This window comes from Camelina sativa, chromosome 5 (genome assembly GCF_030686135.1).
Source record: "Camelina sativa cultivar CO46 ecotype springtype chromosome 5, ASM3068613v1".
Lineage (NCBI taxonomy): Eukaryota > Viridiplantae > Streptophyta > Magnoliopsida > Brassicales > Brassicaceae > Camelina > Camelina sativa.
In genome coordinates this window covers 33452031-33465841 of record NC_141884.1, presented here as the reverse complement: position 1 = coordinate 33465841, position 13811 = coordinate 33452031, and the positions used below count along the sequence as shown (strand labels likewise).

The window sequence follows — 13811 nt, the reverse complement described above, 5'->3', positions numbered from 1 at the left end:
TGAAAAGGGTGCTGGCATGAACAACTTCTTTAGTTCAGTGTTTGATGATGATGACCAAAAGATCTAGAAAGCATAAGGCATTGCTAATGTTTTTAAGACTTTTATGGCCAAAACTTTCCTTTTTTTGTCATGAGCAAAATAAATTATCAGATGCTATAATTTTAACATCATACATACATTATAGATGATATATTATGACTACAAAATGGAAAAAAAAAACAAAAAATCTTCTAAACATTCGGAGTCTAGGAATACTCTACGTTTTTTTGTGAAATGTAGATATAACATGTCAGTAGATTTTTTTACCGGGCGTAGCCCGGATTATCCCCTAGTATTAAATAAAAATTCCATATGTTTCTCAAATAGTACTATTCTAAAGATTTTTCTTTTTTTTTTTCACAAAGAGTGTCACTCAACAATTTTAATATGTTTTTACATTAAATTTCTTAATTTACTCCTTAACCTAAAGCTTATTTTATTTTTCATCATTGAATCGACAAAACTCTATCTGTAACCAGTCTCTACTACACAGGGTAACGCAACTTAGTTGAGTCGAACGCCGTGGGATCGGTCGTAATGGTAGTGCTGTAACCGCTTGACGAAAGACACTTCCCCCTTCCCCAAAGCTTATTTTCATTGAATTTAAATTATTAATCACATATAAAATAGAGATAAATATGTATAATTCATATTTTCTTAATTTGTATGAGTTGTGTCAAAATAACACCTTTTATGAAAGAGAGAGTATTTAAAAAATATCATTATTTCATATATTAATGTATGCCATAAATGGATGATAAAAACCCGACAAAAATATTGCAAAAAAATATAAGATATATTGGATTTCTAAACTTTAAGTTTCATTATTTTTTTGAGTTTCATGGAAGAATAAAAATAATGGATTTGATTATTTATTAGCCAATAGAACAAATATCTGGTATTTTTTTTTTTAGCAAAATGAAACTTTTTTTTATAACAAATATCTGGTATTTATTATATCTCAAAGTAATATAAGAAAGAATCACACCAAAAAAAAAGAAAGAAACATTTTGTTCTGATATAGTGAGAGAGGAAATACACAAGTAGGGGTTTGGTTTGTTTCATCTCTTCGACTGCGTCAAAAAAAAAAAAAGGAACCGTACAATCCTTTTCTCTTGTGGCGTTGAATCTCTCTCATGGCGGGAATCAGATTGCTACCGGAAGAACCTGAGACGAGTCCTCAACAACAAGCGAGACCCGCCGCGGCGTTGACGACGACGGATAGTTTGGCTTCCGACGACGATCGATCTATTGCGGCGGATTCGTGGTCGATTAAAAGCGAGTACGGAAGCACTCTCGACGACGATCAGCGTCACGCCGATGCCGCCGAGGCTCTCTCTTCCGCTAACTTCCGTGTCTCTTCAGATTACAGGTTTCCCCTCTCTCTCGAGAGAGAGATCATTGTATCTGCTAAAATGGGAAGAATCGAGTACAGTTTTGGATTGGATTTGAGAAATTTGGGGATTTTTGATTATTTAGTAGATCTTAGGGTTTTACGAGCGCTTGTTTAAATACGAATCTGTTGATGATTTGAAAATGGTGTGTGTATAGTTCTGATAAGGAGGAGCCAGATGCTGATGGAGGAGGTCAATCAATGCTTGGTCTTCAAAGCTATTGGGACGCAGCGTATTCGGATGAACTGACAAATTTCAGGGAGCATGGTCATGCTGGTGAAGTTTGGTAAATTTCAGATCTCTGTTGTAGATCTTTGTTATCTATAGCTAGGTGGAAGTGATTTAGATTTTATGATTTCCTCTTGGCAAGTTTAGGTTTGGGGATGATGTTATGGAGATTGTTACTTCTTGGACTAAAGACTTGTGTATTGGGATTTCTCAACGAAACATGTCTGTTTCTGACAACGATGTTACATCAGAGGTGAATGATCAGGCTGATAAGTATTTGTCTAGTTGGAATGTGCTTGATCTTGGTACTGGAAATGGCTTGCTCCTTCATCAACTTGCTAAGGAGGGGTGAGTTTCTCAACATTTCCTCATGCTTTGGCCTTTAATGGTTAACTATGTTTTGTTAAATCGAGGAAACTCTATGGGTACTACGTCATTTGTTATATTACATTAGCTCGATTACCACTAGGTGAGAGTCTGAGTATTTTTTTAGAATCATGTAGCATTTATGATATAAAAGTTATCATAATGTCTTCATGTACTAGAATTTTGTCTGCTGCCTAGATCTTCTATGGACTTCCTTCTTTATAGAGGATCCCTAGATGTTTGCCGTATATCACTAGCCTTTGGGAATATGAGTTATCTACGGCCACAGTAAACTTCGATGATTTTAGGTTCTGTAGCTGTTTCACATGGACAGCAACCATTGTTTGTTACAATAAAGAATAATTTCTATAGAAGATAGTATAGAAATTCAGAATTCAGCCTCTCTCAGAGGCTTAAGTCACCCTAAGCAGTGAAACAAAAATGTTACTATGTCTGTATACTTAAGACATTTAACCCTGTCCCCTGGAGCTTGTTTCGTTAATACTATGGAATCCTAAACTATCCTGAGAGTGATATTGCAGTGAAGCTTTATCATTGATAATTTTAGTTAAACAGAATGCTTACACACCGGCACATTTCCAATTCCCACCAAAATCGTATGTTTATAATCTACTCTAGTTTGACACTATTAATCTCATCATCCTTCCACTTTTCTGGCTCAGGTTCTCCGATTTAACCGGGACGGATTATAGTGAAGGGGCGGTAGAACTCGCTCAACATCTTTCCCAACGTGATGGCTTTCCAAATATCCGTTTCATGGTATGACTTTGTTTAGCTTCAATATTGAAAATAATTGCAGAATACACAACAAGATGTCTTCCTCCATATAAGTCTAAGTGCTATAATTAGCACAATGATCAGTATTTCCTGTCTATATCTCTTCTTTCTCGAAAATGGTAACTGGCCTTTCTTAAGCAATGGGATATGTATGTTTCATGCAATTAGCATCTAGTTGTACAGGACATAAAGTCTTCTCTATGAACTAGCTATGCTTACTGTAATGAGCATCACGAGACATAAAATAGGTGCTCAACAGTATGGAACTAACGTGTTTGCTCTCTTAGGTTGATGATATCCTTGACACAAAATTGGAACAGCAGTTCAAGCTGGTAATGGACAAAGGAACTTTAGATGCTATTGGTTTGCATCCTGATGGCCCTGTCAAAAGGTACCTCCTTAGATTGCTATCTTTTGTAGTAAATTACCACAATTTCTTTCTGTTACTGAGCACACAATTAGAAGATATGTTACCAATGACACTTCCATTTGTCTGTTTCAGAGTCATGTATTGGGATTCAGTGTCCAAGTTGATTGCTCCTGGTGGAATATTGGTAAGAACATCTCAACTCCTGAACAAGATTTAGGCGCACATAAGTTTATGCTGTTAGAAAAGAAACCAAAAGGCTATTGGTTTCTAAATAAGTGCCTCTATGTCTTGTCTCTGAATTATTTCTGCTTCTGTTCAAGGTCATCACATCTTGTAACCACACAAAGGACGAACTGGTGGAAGAAGTGGAGAACTTCAACATCAGAAAATCCAACTTATGTAGAGGAGATGGAAACGACGGGACCAATGCGATTTCCTCTGGCTCTGAAGCTGCAAGCAGAATTGAACAACCTCCGTTTGAGTATCTCAGCCACGTTAGGACATACCCAACGTTCATGTTTGGTGGGTCTGTAGGATCGCGTGTGGCAACTGTCGCGTTTCTGCGGAAGTGAGAACAAAAACCCTGTTTGGAATTGTTTAACATAATGCCCCAGACTCTTTTTCTCATCTTTTCTTTTTTATATTTTGGTGTCAAGACTTTGTGCTGTTGGGAGCTCTTAATAACCTACAAATTTATATTCGGAAACACTGATTTGGTCATTTTATCAGTGGGTTTTTATTTTCTGAGGTTCAAGTATGTAACATAGATTAATCCAAAATCAAAGAAAAAAACTAAATCAGTTGATGAAATTAGTAACAGTTCATTAAAAATAGAATATAAACTGAAACCAAAAATTCATTTAACCTTTTCATATTATATCGGTTTGGATAAATTGGGTTTTTGAAAAATAGTAGTATCTAATATAAAATGTAATGTAATCTAATATGTTATGTTTTGTATGGTTTCAGTATTTTGTTTGGATTCAAATTTTTGTCAAATACACTATAACTAGGTACTAACCCGCGGATAACCGCAGGCTGAATATTTTTTTAATAAAAATTTGTCATAATTTATTTTATTATTATGTTATTTATAATAGTTTGTGATTAAAAATTTGGTTTGCTTATAATATAAGTTTTGTATTTTAAAAATATTTATTGAAAATCTGTCAATAAAACATTTGTATATAATGAATAAAATTGTTTAACCCTTTGTCAACTAAACACAATCCTTACTAACATGTAAAAAAGAGCAACTAAATATAGCTAGTAAAAGTTCTAAAAAGTCTCTTTGAAAACAATATTCATTGTTTTCTTTGAAAACAATATTCGTTGTTTTTGTCGGTGGCTTCCTTTTCTTGTCTGTAATAATTTTAACCTGTGGTAGAAATTTATTTTGATAAAATTTGTAGTTGTATATTTTATTCGATTTGGTTTTTAAAATCTTACCTGTTAATTTTTTTAAGTACGAATTAGTTTTGATTCTAATAGATTTTTTTTTACTTTTCTACAATTTATTTTATTGATGTGTCCCCGATTTTAATTTTTTAATTAATTTTATTTATTTAATTAATTAAAAAACTTAATTATGTTTTTAATGGTAATTGAATGTAATTTTTACACAGTTTAAGGTTAGTTTCATATTTATACTTCCTAATTAATATACAGTAGGATAAAATTTATAGTTGTAAATTTTATTTGATTAGATTTTTAAAATCTTAGCTGTTAACTTTTTTTTTTATACGGATTAGTTTGATTCTAATAGAATTTTTTTTACTTTTCCACAATTTATTTTATATAATGTATCCATGATTTTCGTTTTTTAATTAATTATATTTATTTAATTTATTTATTAATTTTAATTAAGTTTTTCTAATGGTAATTGAATGTAATTTTTTACACATTTAAGTTTAGTTTCATATTTGTACTTCTCAATTAATATAGTAGGATTTTTTTTCTTAAAAGTTTATAATTAGTTTTTTCTTCGTTCTTTCAATTTGCATTCGAAACAAAAAAAAATATCGAATATAGAAAAAGTAAATAAATCCATTTAAACTTATTTCAGATCATATTCATATCAGTTTGTTTTTTTCCGGATTGAAAACTCTTACTTATTAAAAAAAAAAATTAGATAGCCAATTAAACAAGTCAAAGAAATGGGATAAAAATCCAAAAAAAAAAAAAATCGAATTGGAAGTTAGTATTTGAGTTTGATGTTTAGGATTGAAACTTGTAAAATCAAATAAAAAGAATAGAAATATCATACACGTTACATACAAAAAACTGAACAATTTCATGGTTGACAAAACGACAGCGTTTAGTAGTATCTAAAAAAAAAAAAAGAACATCCAGAAACAGCCCCATCAGCTAGCAAAAATCTCTGAACTCTCTGAAACTTTCGAAAGTAAAAAAAAAAAGAAAAAGAAAAAAGCAATGGAGATGAGTTTGCGTCTCGCTTCATCTTCAACCTCAAACCCAATTTGTCTTTTCAATCCAGGTAAAAAAAACCTTCTTAATTCCCCAATCCGAAACCAGAGAATCCCTAGAATTGCGAAGAAACCCTTTTGCGTTAGGTCTTCAATGAGCTTGTCTAGACAAACCTTATCTAGTAACTGGGATGTTTCTAGCTTCTCCGTTGATTCCGTTGCTCAATCTCCTTCACGACTCCCAAGTTTCGAAGAACTCGACACCACAAACATGTTGCTCCGTCAAAGAATCGTCTTTTTGGGTTCTCAGGTTCTTCTTACCTTCTCAAACAAAAAAAAATCTCACCTTTTTTGTTTTTTTTTTCGAATCCTGGTTCTGTGTAGAGAGATGGTACTGTGTCAGTAACAAATTAGCTATATCATTATGAAATTAAATTAGATTGGTTTTGTAAACATGAGCTTGTTTCATTCAAGTTGTGTTGTTCTGTGTTGTGCTTTGTATCAGACTAATGGAGGATCTGATGTAGTTTAAGTTGTTTCTAGCATTACATCAACATGCTGAGTAGTAGAATACTTGTGAATTTGATCAACTTGATGAGAGTTAGAGAGAGTAGAGTTTCGGAGACTTTGTGCTACCCTCGACTCGGCTTTGTTGAATTCGATGTTTTCTGCTGATTAGAATGATGATTTTATCGAAGCATTTGATGTAGTTTGGGCTATTGCTACCATTTCCTAAGATGACTCAGCTTTCTTGAATTTGTTTTATCTCTAGGTGGATGATATGACAGCTGATTTGGTTATAAGTCAGCTCTTGTTACTAGATGCTGAAGACTCTGAGAGAGACATTACACTGTTTATTAATTCACCCGGTGGATCTATTACTGCTGGTATGTTCTTTCTTATCATTACTACTGCAGGAAGTTTTCTGATTGTTATCAGAGTTTTTTTGAATTGCTTTGGCTTATTTTCTTTTAAGGAATGGGGATATATGATGCGATGAAACAGTGCAAGGCGGAAGTATCAACTGTTTGCTTAGGGCTAGCTGCATCTATGGGTGCGTTTCTCCTTGCTTCTGGTTCAAAAGGGAAACGTTATTGCATGCCTAACTCTAAAGTTATGATTCATCAGCCGCTTGGTACCGCTGGAGGCAAAGTACGATACTTTTGATCTGCTTTTTGAATGTTTTTTTTTCTTTCCTACTGAGAAATAGTGTTGGATAACACAAACCTTGAATGTGTACCTTTCAGGCTACTGAAATGAGCATACGCATAAGAGAAATGATGTACCACAAGATTAAACTAAACAAAATCTTCTCTAGAATCACCGGGAAGCCTGAATCAGAGGTATTTGCATACCTTTAGTCAGCTTTCTACTACACGAGTCTTTTCCTTACAAGTTTATGATATCCATCACAGATTGAAGATGACACAGACCGTGACAATTTCTTGAATCCATGGGAGGCGAAAGAATATGGTTTGATCGACGCTGTAATTGATGACGGGAAACCAGGACTAATTGCACCAATTGGAGATGGCACTCCTCCTCCTAAAACCAAAGTCTGGGATCTTTGGAAAGTTGAAGGAACCAAGAAGGACAACACTAACTTGCCATCCGAGCGCTCCATGACACAGAACGGTTATGCTGCCATTGAATAGAACTGTTGGTTGCAGCGTTTACACCATCTATATTATGTTGTTGTGTGGTACCTGCAACAACTATATAACGTTGCATTTCCTGTGTTTGTACCATTTCTCGGATTAGATAAATTTGTTGTAGCACTGATGGTGCAAGCTACATGACAAGTAAGCTACAAAAATCAAAGCTGTTTTTATAAGCTACCTCCAAGTATGGTTTTTTAACTTTAGTCGTGATTGTGATGACACCAAAAATAACATTTACTGCATATATATAGCTTCTAGAGGATGTGAACTGCTTCCATATCCTTCTGTGAGATGTATTCATTTTCACACTTTGTGAACTGTATAAGTTTTTAACAAAGAGAATTTTCTTTCTAAAAAAAAAATAGATTGATTGAAGCATATAATCCTATTTTTAATATGAGATTCTGCCGTAATTTTATTGAGAATTTTTTCTTTAAAAGAAATATGTAAGTAATTTTGGATAAAATAGTGAAATTTAATAATTATTTAATAATCTGAAATTATAAACCTATGAAGAAAATGGTTTTCACTTTTAATTTTACATATCATAGTAATTTACTAGTATTAAACCCGTACTACCTACGGCAAAACTCAATACGTATACGGATACAGTCAAACCTCTATAAATTAATACTCGGTAAATTAATACTCTCTGTAAATTAATAAATTTTTTCAGTTCCAACTTGGGACCATTGTAATTTTGGACATAATTCGATAATATAATAAAATAATATTTTTTTTGAAAATCCTTTGTAAATATATGGTCCCAACAATAGTATAAATTAATAATTATAAAAAATTATTAAATTATATGTATATATATGAACATTAATTTTTGGTAGACCTCATTTCTAATATTTCTACTATATCAAAAAATTTTAGTTTTCTCTTAGAAACATGAGAATTGTTATTTTCCTTGTAATTGATTATATAAAAATATTATTTATAATAATTAAACCTTAGTTTAAAAAAACAAAAATTTTAAAATTACCAAATATGGATAATATCTGTATAAATTAATAATTATTAATTTACCGATAAAATAAAACCTCTATAAATTAATACATTTCTGCAGTCCCAACATTATTAATTTATAATGGTTTTACTGTATATATAACGTGTTTGTAGTTCTTTTGTTTTTTTGATCATCTAAATAAAAATAAGGAAAGAAATCACAAAATCCGAATAAATAAGTCTTTAAAGACATGAACGTTTGATCTCAGTGTAGAAGACGTTGATGGTTGAGCACATATAACTTAAACTTATGTGTCATGACTCATGACTCATGGCTTAAGATTTTTGTTGCGTTGAGAAGACTTGAGATCTATCATCTATGTTATGTTAAGATTCTTGAAAGGTCTTTCCTGTGGGTAATATCCATGTGACATGTCGATTGTCGTGTCACCAGGAAAGTAGGAAACATATCTTTTACCATGTGTTCTTCCTTCAGCTTCCTTTAATGCTTCTTCATTTAGCTTTCTTGTTTTCGTAATCTCTCTGCTTCTTGACGTTCCACTTTTGTATCTCACTGTACCAATCTGCTTCACTTTTGTACATGTTTTGGATAATTCAACCAAAGGCGCTAGACCTAATTTAAAATACCATCAAGGTAATCAATTGGTAAGAGAAGCACAAACTTGTGATTATGACTACTCAACAACAAAAATAAGAATTTTGTATTCTTCTTATAAATATATAATAAATGGAATAAGGACAATAAAGAGAAGATGTGAGAATAAATCAATCGAGGTTTAATTATAAAAGGAAGAGTTGTATTGAGCGAACAACACTGAGTAAAGTTTGAAGCTTTATAAAAACGTAGTATAATTTCAAAGGTCTGGAAAATGTGAAACACCAACGATTAAAAGCCTTTAGTTTTTAGTAAAAATAAATGAAGTACATAGCAAGAAATGATGAATACCATTAGTTTATCATAGCTTTGTGTTGTTTTTTTGATGGTTTCCAACAATCTGGAAACATAAACTGTTAAATTTTATATCGTGAAATACTCAAATATTATAGAACATGCTTGCAGTTTGTCCGTTGATTTGCACACCAATTTAACAGTCTTATGAGTCTAATCTATGTCACCCTCGAGTTCGCCCTAATTCTCTCTCAGACCCGATAATCGCGGCGCCGCTACCTTCACCTTCCTCCGACGCCGGTAGAGCTCCGGCTCGCCGGTATCGGGATCTCTCGTTCTCTCCGCTCCTCTACTTCGCTTTCTGCTCTATTATTTTCTTCTTTCAAGCTTTTTCCCCCTTTTGTTGTTTACTTTTGTTCCCCAACCAAACCTCAACACCCACCCTAGTGCTAGACGAAGGCCGGATTGTGTGCCCCTACAGAAGGATCTGGAATCCGGCGAACCCCATCCTCATCTATCCTTGTCCAGCCTTACCGTCGACGGTACCAAAGTCTCTGTGCCTCAATTTCCCCCAATTCGGATTGGGTTTCGCCAGTGAAGCCTTTTCTTCCTCAACGATACTTGTATCGTTATGTGGCGAGAAATCGTCCAGTGTTGCGAACCGTCTCTATTTATGGACTCCCGTCCCTAAAAATCTGTCACACTATGAGCTCGACAGACCCATGTCAACTCCCCTGGCCATCCCCAAAGTCTATTGGATCTCTACGGATGAGCTCAGGACTTGTAATTGGTTTGCTATCATCCCAATTGGTCTCGCCAAACCTCCGAAACCCAAGGTCTTTTCTATATACCCTTATGTTATCTAGTAAACAACTCCTTTGTTTGTTGGTTGAACTCGGTGTCCGAAGACTGCATCTGAGAATCCACTTACCTAGAATGTTTGGTAGTAACAAAGTGTATGGTCGATACCTGGTTCTTGCTCATGTGTCGAATTTGTCTGTTAACTGAAAGAACCAAATCCTCTATATCCCTATGCTAACTAGCATTTCTAGTTCTCAACACCATCCCACCAACCGAACCAGTTTGGTTTTAACAACCACCCATCAGACCAAACTCACTCACTTGTATCATTGTCAAACCGTTTGCATACTTTGTGTGGATTTTTTTATCTCTTTGGCAAAGGGCGCCATATGAGAGAGAACCCACATGTACTGCTACGTTTTGACATATCCATATGGCTCATTTTGGTCTTTACCTCCCTTGTTTGTGCTATTTGTGAAGTTCTGCTACTCTATGGTCCATTGCCCTGTATCTCAATGTTGACATTCGACGATCTTCAGCAAACCACTCTCAGCACCACCACCATCATCCGAGCTTCAGCCCACCGAATCTATGCCATTGCATTGTTCCTGCTAATGCTCCTTGCGCCAGTGAGACCCTTGGCTTTGATTCTTTTACAAACGTCACTATGTCTTAAGACCGTGACCATCTTGTCTTATGTCGAATCCTTCGATGCTGACCAATCTAGCAACTGTGACCTTACATGGCTCAAACTGCTTCTTAGCGTTTGCTTCACAGCTCTCTCAGACTTGTGCTTGATTCTATCTGTCTCTTTGTTTATGGCTTTGGGGAAAGCCTCTGTTTGTAACCTTTTAAACCTTTGGGACTTGATTCCCTCCTGTATTGTTTCTATTTGAGTGAATGGAAGCTTCAGTTTGTTCAAAAAAAAAAAAAAATGAGTCTAATCTAAAAAAAAAAATTCAGCGAATTGTCACAGAAAACAAAGATCATCTATATAATAAAACTAAAGTACACAACTTTTTAGTAGATTATATAATATGGATTATAAGATTAATTATTTGATTATTTGATAGGTTATAGGTTAGATGGGTTGTAACATTAGTTAATCTCGACTTAAGATCCTCTAAAACATGATATTCGAAAGAATAAAATAAAATCTACAAAGAGTATTTAATTAACCATATATAGGCAAACAAATCTAAAAGAATAATCATTCTTCCGCGGATTAAGAGTGATTTCCGATTATACTATAAAATAAACCGATCAATAATCTATCGTTATCTTTTTTATCATCTTTCGGTTCATGTCTTTTAATTTTATCATACTTATAATGATAATTATTATGTTTATACATATTAGTACATTTCATGATGTACTGGGAGTTAAATTATTACACGAAGGGGTTATATGACATGACGTGTTTGAGTATATACTAATATAAATTTCAAATTTCATTAATTCGGTGCTACACAGGTAAAATATAATTTTATTATTTTATTAATAAAATGAATATTAAATTAATAGACATATCTAGTTATGTTGATTAAATTAATACTATAACAAAAAGTTAATATGCGGTATACTCTGGGTTAAGTCATAGAATTAGGAATCAAAATAAATATATAATTTTAAACACTAAACAATTCAAAGAAAATTAACAAACAAATTTTTATCAAATAACTTAGGGGAGTGTATTCAACTTGACATGATTTGTGTAAAATTTCCAAATCATATGTTATTCAATCATGAATTTTAAAAAGTCTCTTAAAATCCACTGTTATTGAACTGATGATTTACTAATCTACTTTAAAATCCACTGTTATTGAACTGATGATTTAAAAATATACTTTAAAATCCACTGTTATTCAAAACAGTTTGTAAATTTGAATTTTAATGACTGTTATGGATTCTGGAGGATTTGAGAGGATTTGTTTAGTTAAAAATACAGAAATCCAAATCTCATTGTTTTAGGTGGGATTTGAAAGAATTTTACAGAAAATCATATAAACTTCCCTAAAATCTATCAAAATTCCAAATTTTCTAAATCATAAAATTCTCCAAAATCATGGTTTCAATACACACCCTTTAATTCACGGTATACCGCGGGTCAAAATCTATACAAAATATACAGTATGTTCTTTTCATAAGTCATATTCAACATATGACTTAGTGGCATATATGGTTCATCAAAAAATAAAAAACAACTTTTAAAACAAATAAAACAATCACAATATATGGTGCTTTAAATAAAAGTTACAAAATAAACAAAAGAAATTTCAATATGTGCTCTAGCACGGGTCCATCATATTTAGCATATGATTTTATTGCATAATGTTTTATTCACAACGACTTTTAAAAATAATCACATAAATTGTATTTTATATAAAAACTAGATTTTAACCCGCAGTACACCACTTGCATATAATTTTTATTATCATTTATATTTTATATTGTATTTATTTGTTAAATATTAGATGTTTTGTAAATAGAAAAATAACTAAATTTTCTGACCGTTTGTGTAGCTAAATGTTTATATTAAATTTTTAACCCGCAATATACTTCATGACTATTTGTTTGTTATATTTAATTTATTTTGTTTAGTGTTTGAGATTCTATTTTGATTTTTAATTATTATAACAAAAAATAAAGAATCTAAAATACATAATAAGTTATTTATACGCTATGATTAAGTTACATTTTTCTTTATGATTTAATTATTTTACATAATCTTAGTTAAATCAACTTGATTTTATATGTCAAATATTCTGATATTAATAGTGTTGACAAATAATAAAATGAGGATATAACCCGTGTTAGCACAAATTTAATAATATTTTATTAATTCCAACATGTCTTCTTTATAACTCATCTATTACATAACCATATTATATAGTATTTTGAAGAACTTTGATTCATATGTATTTAAATATTATAATTAATATATATATAAACTTATTAAAATTTTAAAATATTACAGTTCTTTAAAGTTCTTTCTACGTTAAGAATCAAATCTCACAGATTTTAGAAAACAAAATGAGAATCAAATTGTTGTTTTCTTTGTTTGCAAAGGATTCAGATATATAATATCTTCAAAACATAATAGAAAGTGTGATTAAATATATCATAGTTTTTGTTTCCATATTGGTTGCTGTAATTTTTTTTAATTGGAATATAATGTAAAATATTTAGGAAACAAAATCTGGAGTAATGATATTTTTGGAAACTTTTTAGGGATTAACTTTACAAATAAGTACAAATAAAAGGGTAGAACCCAAAATATACTTCAAAAATGTATATATAGATTACAATATAAATAAAAGGAATTTTAACCCGTATTCTAGCACGAATCCTAATTAAAATATATAAACGTTAACAAATGGTCAGCTAATAAATAACTTGAGTTTGAGCAAAATAGAACTCATCTACGAAAGAAGTTAGCGAGGAAAATAGCTTCCCCTAATTTGTCTGGTATCTCTTATTTACCATGTAATTCACGAAACAGAGGAATAAAGTGAGACAGGGAATGAACACAAAAGTGTAAGAAAATATTAGTTATTGTGAATTAAATAGAAGATGAAACAGTTTAAATTTTGTAATCGTGAGATGGATTTACAATGAACGTGGAGATAGTGTGAGCATATTTAGGAAATCAGGATTAAATCATAGAAAATACAGAATATTGAAAAATAAAAACTGCCTTACTTTTAGGAGTTATTTTCGGATTGCATAATTTTCTGTTTAGTTAATTTCTTTAAAATTCAAAGTAAAAGGTTTCCGGCAGTTATTTTAGTTTAAAGTTATTTTTTTTCTGGACGTGAATTATATTTATTTTTTATTTATTTTGTGAAATTAAAATTATGAAAA

The 13811-nt window shown here is 31.9% G+C and overlaps 2 protein-coding genes across 3 annotated transcripts; both read left to right on the top strand.

Annotated features, from left to right (window-relative positions):
* Positions 1-1007: 1007 nt before the first annotated feature.
* LOC104787589 (uncharacterized) lies at positions 1008-3936 on the top strand. The gene is made up of 7 exons (XM_010513197.2): positions 1008-1411; positions 1591-1719; positions 1809-2009; positions 2711-2807; positions 3113-3216; positions 3328-3379; positions 3516-3936. Exons 1-7 carry the CDS (start codon positions 1176-1178, stop codon positions 3765-3767), a joined length of 1071 nt encoding a protein of 356 aa, XP_010511499.1. The 5' UTR covers positions 1008-1175; the 3' UTR covers positions 3768-3936.
* A 1491-nt stretch (positions 3937-5427) lies between these two features.
* LOC104787588 (ATP-dependent Clp protease proteolytic subunit 3, chloroplastic) lies at positions 5428-7459 on the top strand. 2 transcript variants are annotated; one of them, XM_010513196.3, is made up of 5 exons: positions 5428-5931; positions 6394-6508; positions 6598-6773; positions 6869-6964; positions 7037-7459. In XM_010513196.3, exons 1-5 carry the CDS (start codon positions 5629-5631, stop codon positions 7274-7276), a joined length of 930 nt encoding a protein of 309 aa, XP_010511498.2. In that variant the 5' UTR covers positions 5428-5628; the 3' UTR covers positions 7277-7459. The 2 variants fall into 2 exon arrangements, with proteins under 2 accessions (XP_010511498.2, XP_087307145.1); XM_087451019.1 differs by having other exon boundaries at positions 5565-6119; positions 6236-6508.
* The last annotated feature ends 6352 nt before the right edge of the window (positions 7460-13811 follow it).

Coding starts and splice junctions, on each gene's coding strand:
- LOC104787589 (XM_010513197.2), top strand. CDS start 1,176: ATGGCGGGAATCAGATTGCTACCGGAAGAACCTGAGACGAGTCCTCAA. Junction 2,010..2,710: donor CATCAACTTGCTAAGGAGGG/GTGAGTTTCTCA, acceptor TTTCTGGCTCAG/GTTCTCCGATTTAACCGGGA. Junction 2,808..3,112: donor TTCCAAATATCCGTTTCATG/GTATGACTTTGT, acceptor TTGCTCTCTTAG/GTTGATGATATCCTTGACAC.
- LOC104787588 (XM_010513196.3), top strand. CDS start 5,629: ATGGAGATGAGTTTGCGTCTCGCTTCATCTTCAACCTCAAACCCAATT. Junction 5,932..6,393: donor TCGTCTTTTTGGGTTCTCAG/GTTCTTCTTACC, acceptor TTTTATCTCTAG/GTGGATGATATGACAGCTGA. Junction 6,774..6,868: donor TTGGTACCGCTGGAGGCAAA/GTACGATACTTT, acceptor TGTACCTTTCAG/GCTACTGAAATGAGCATACG.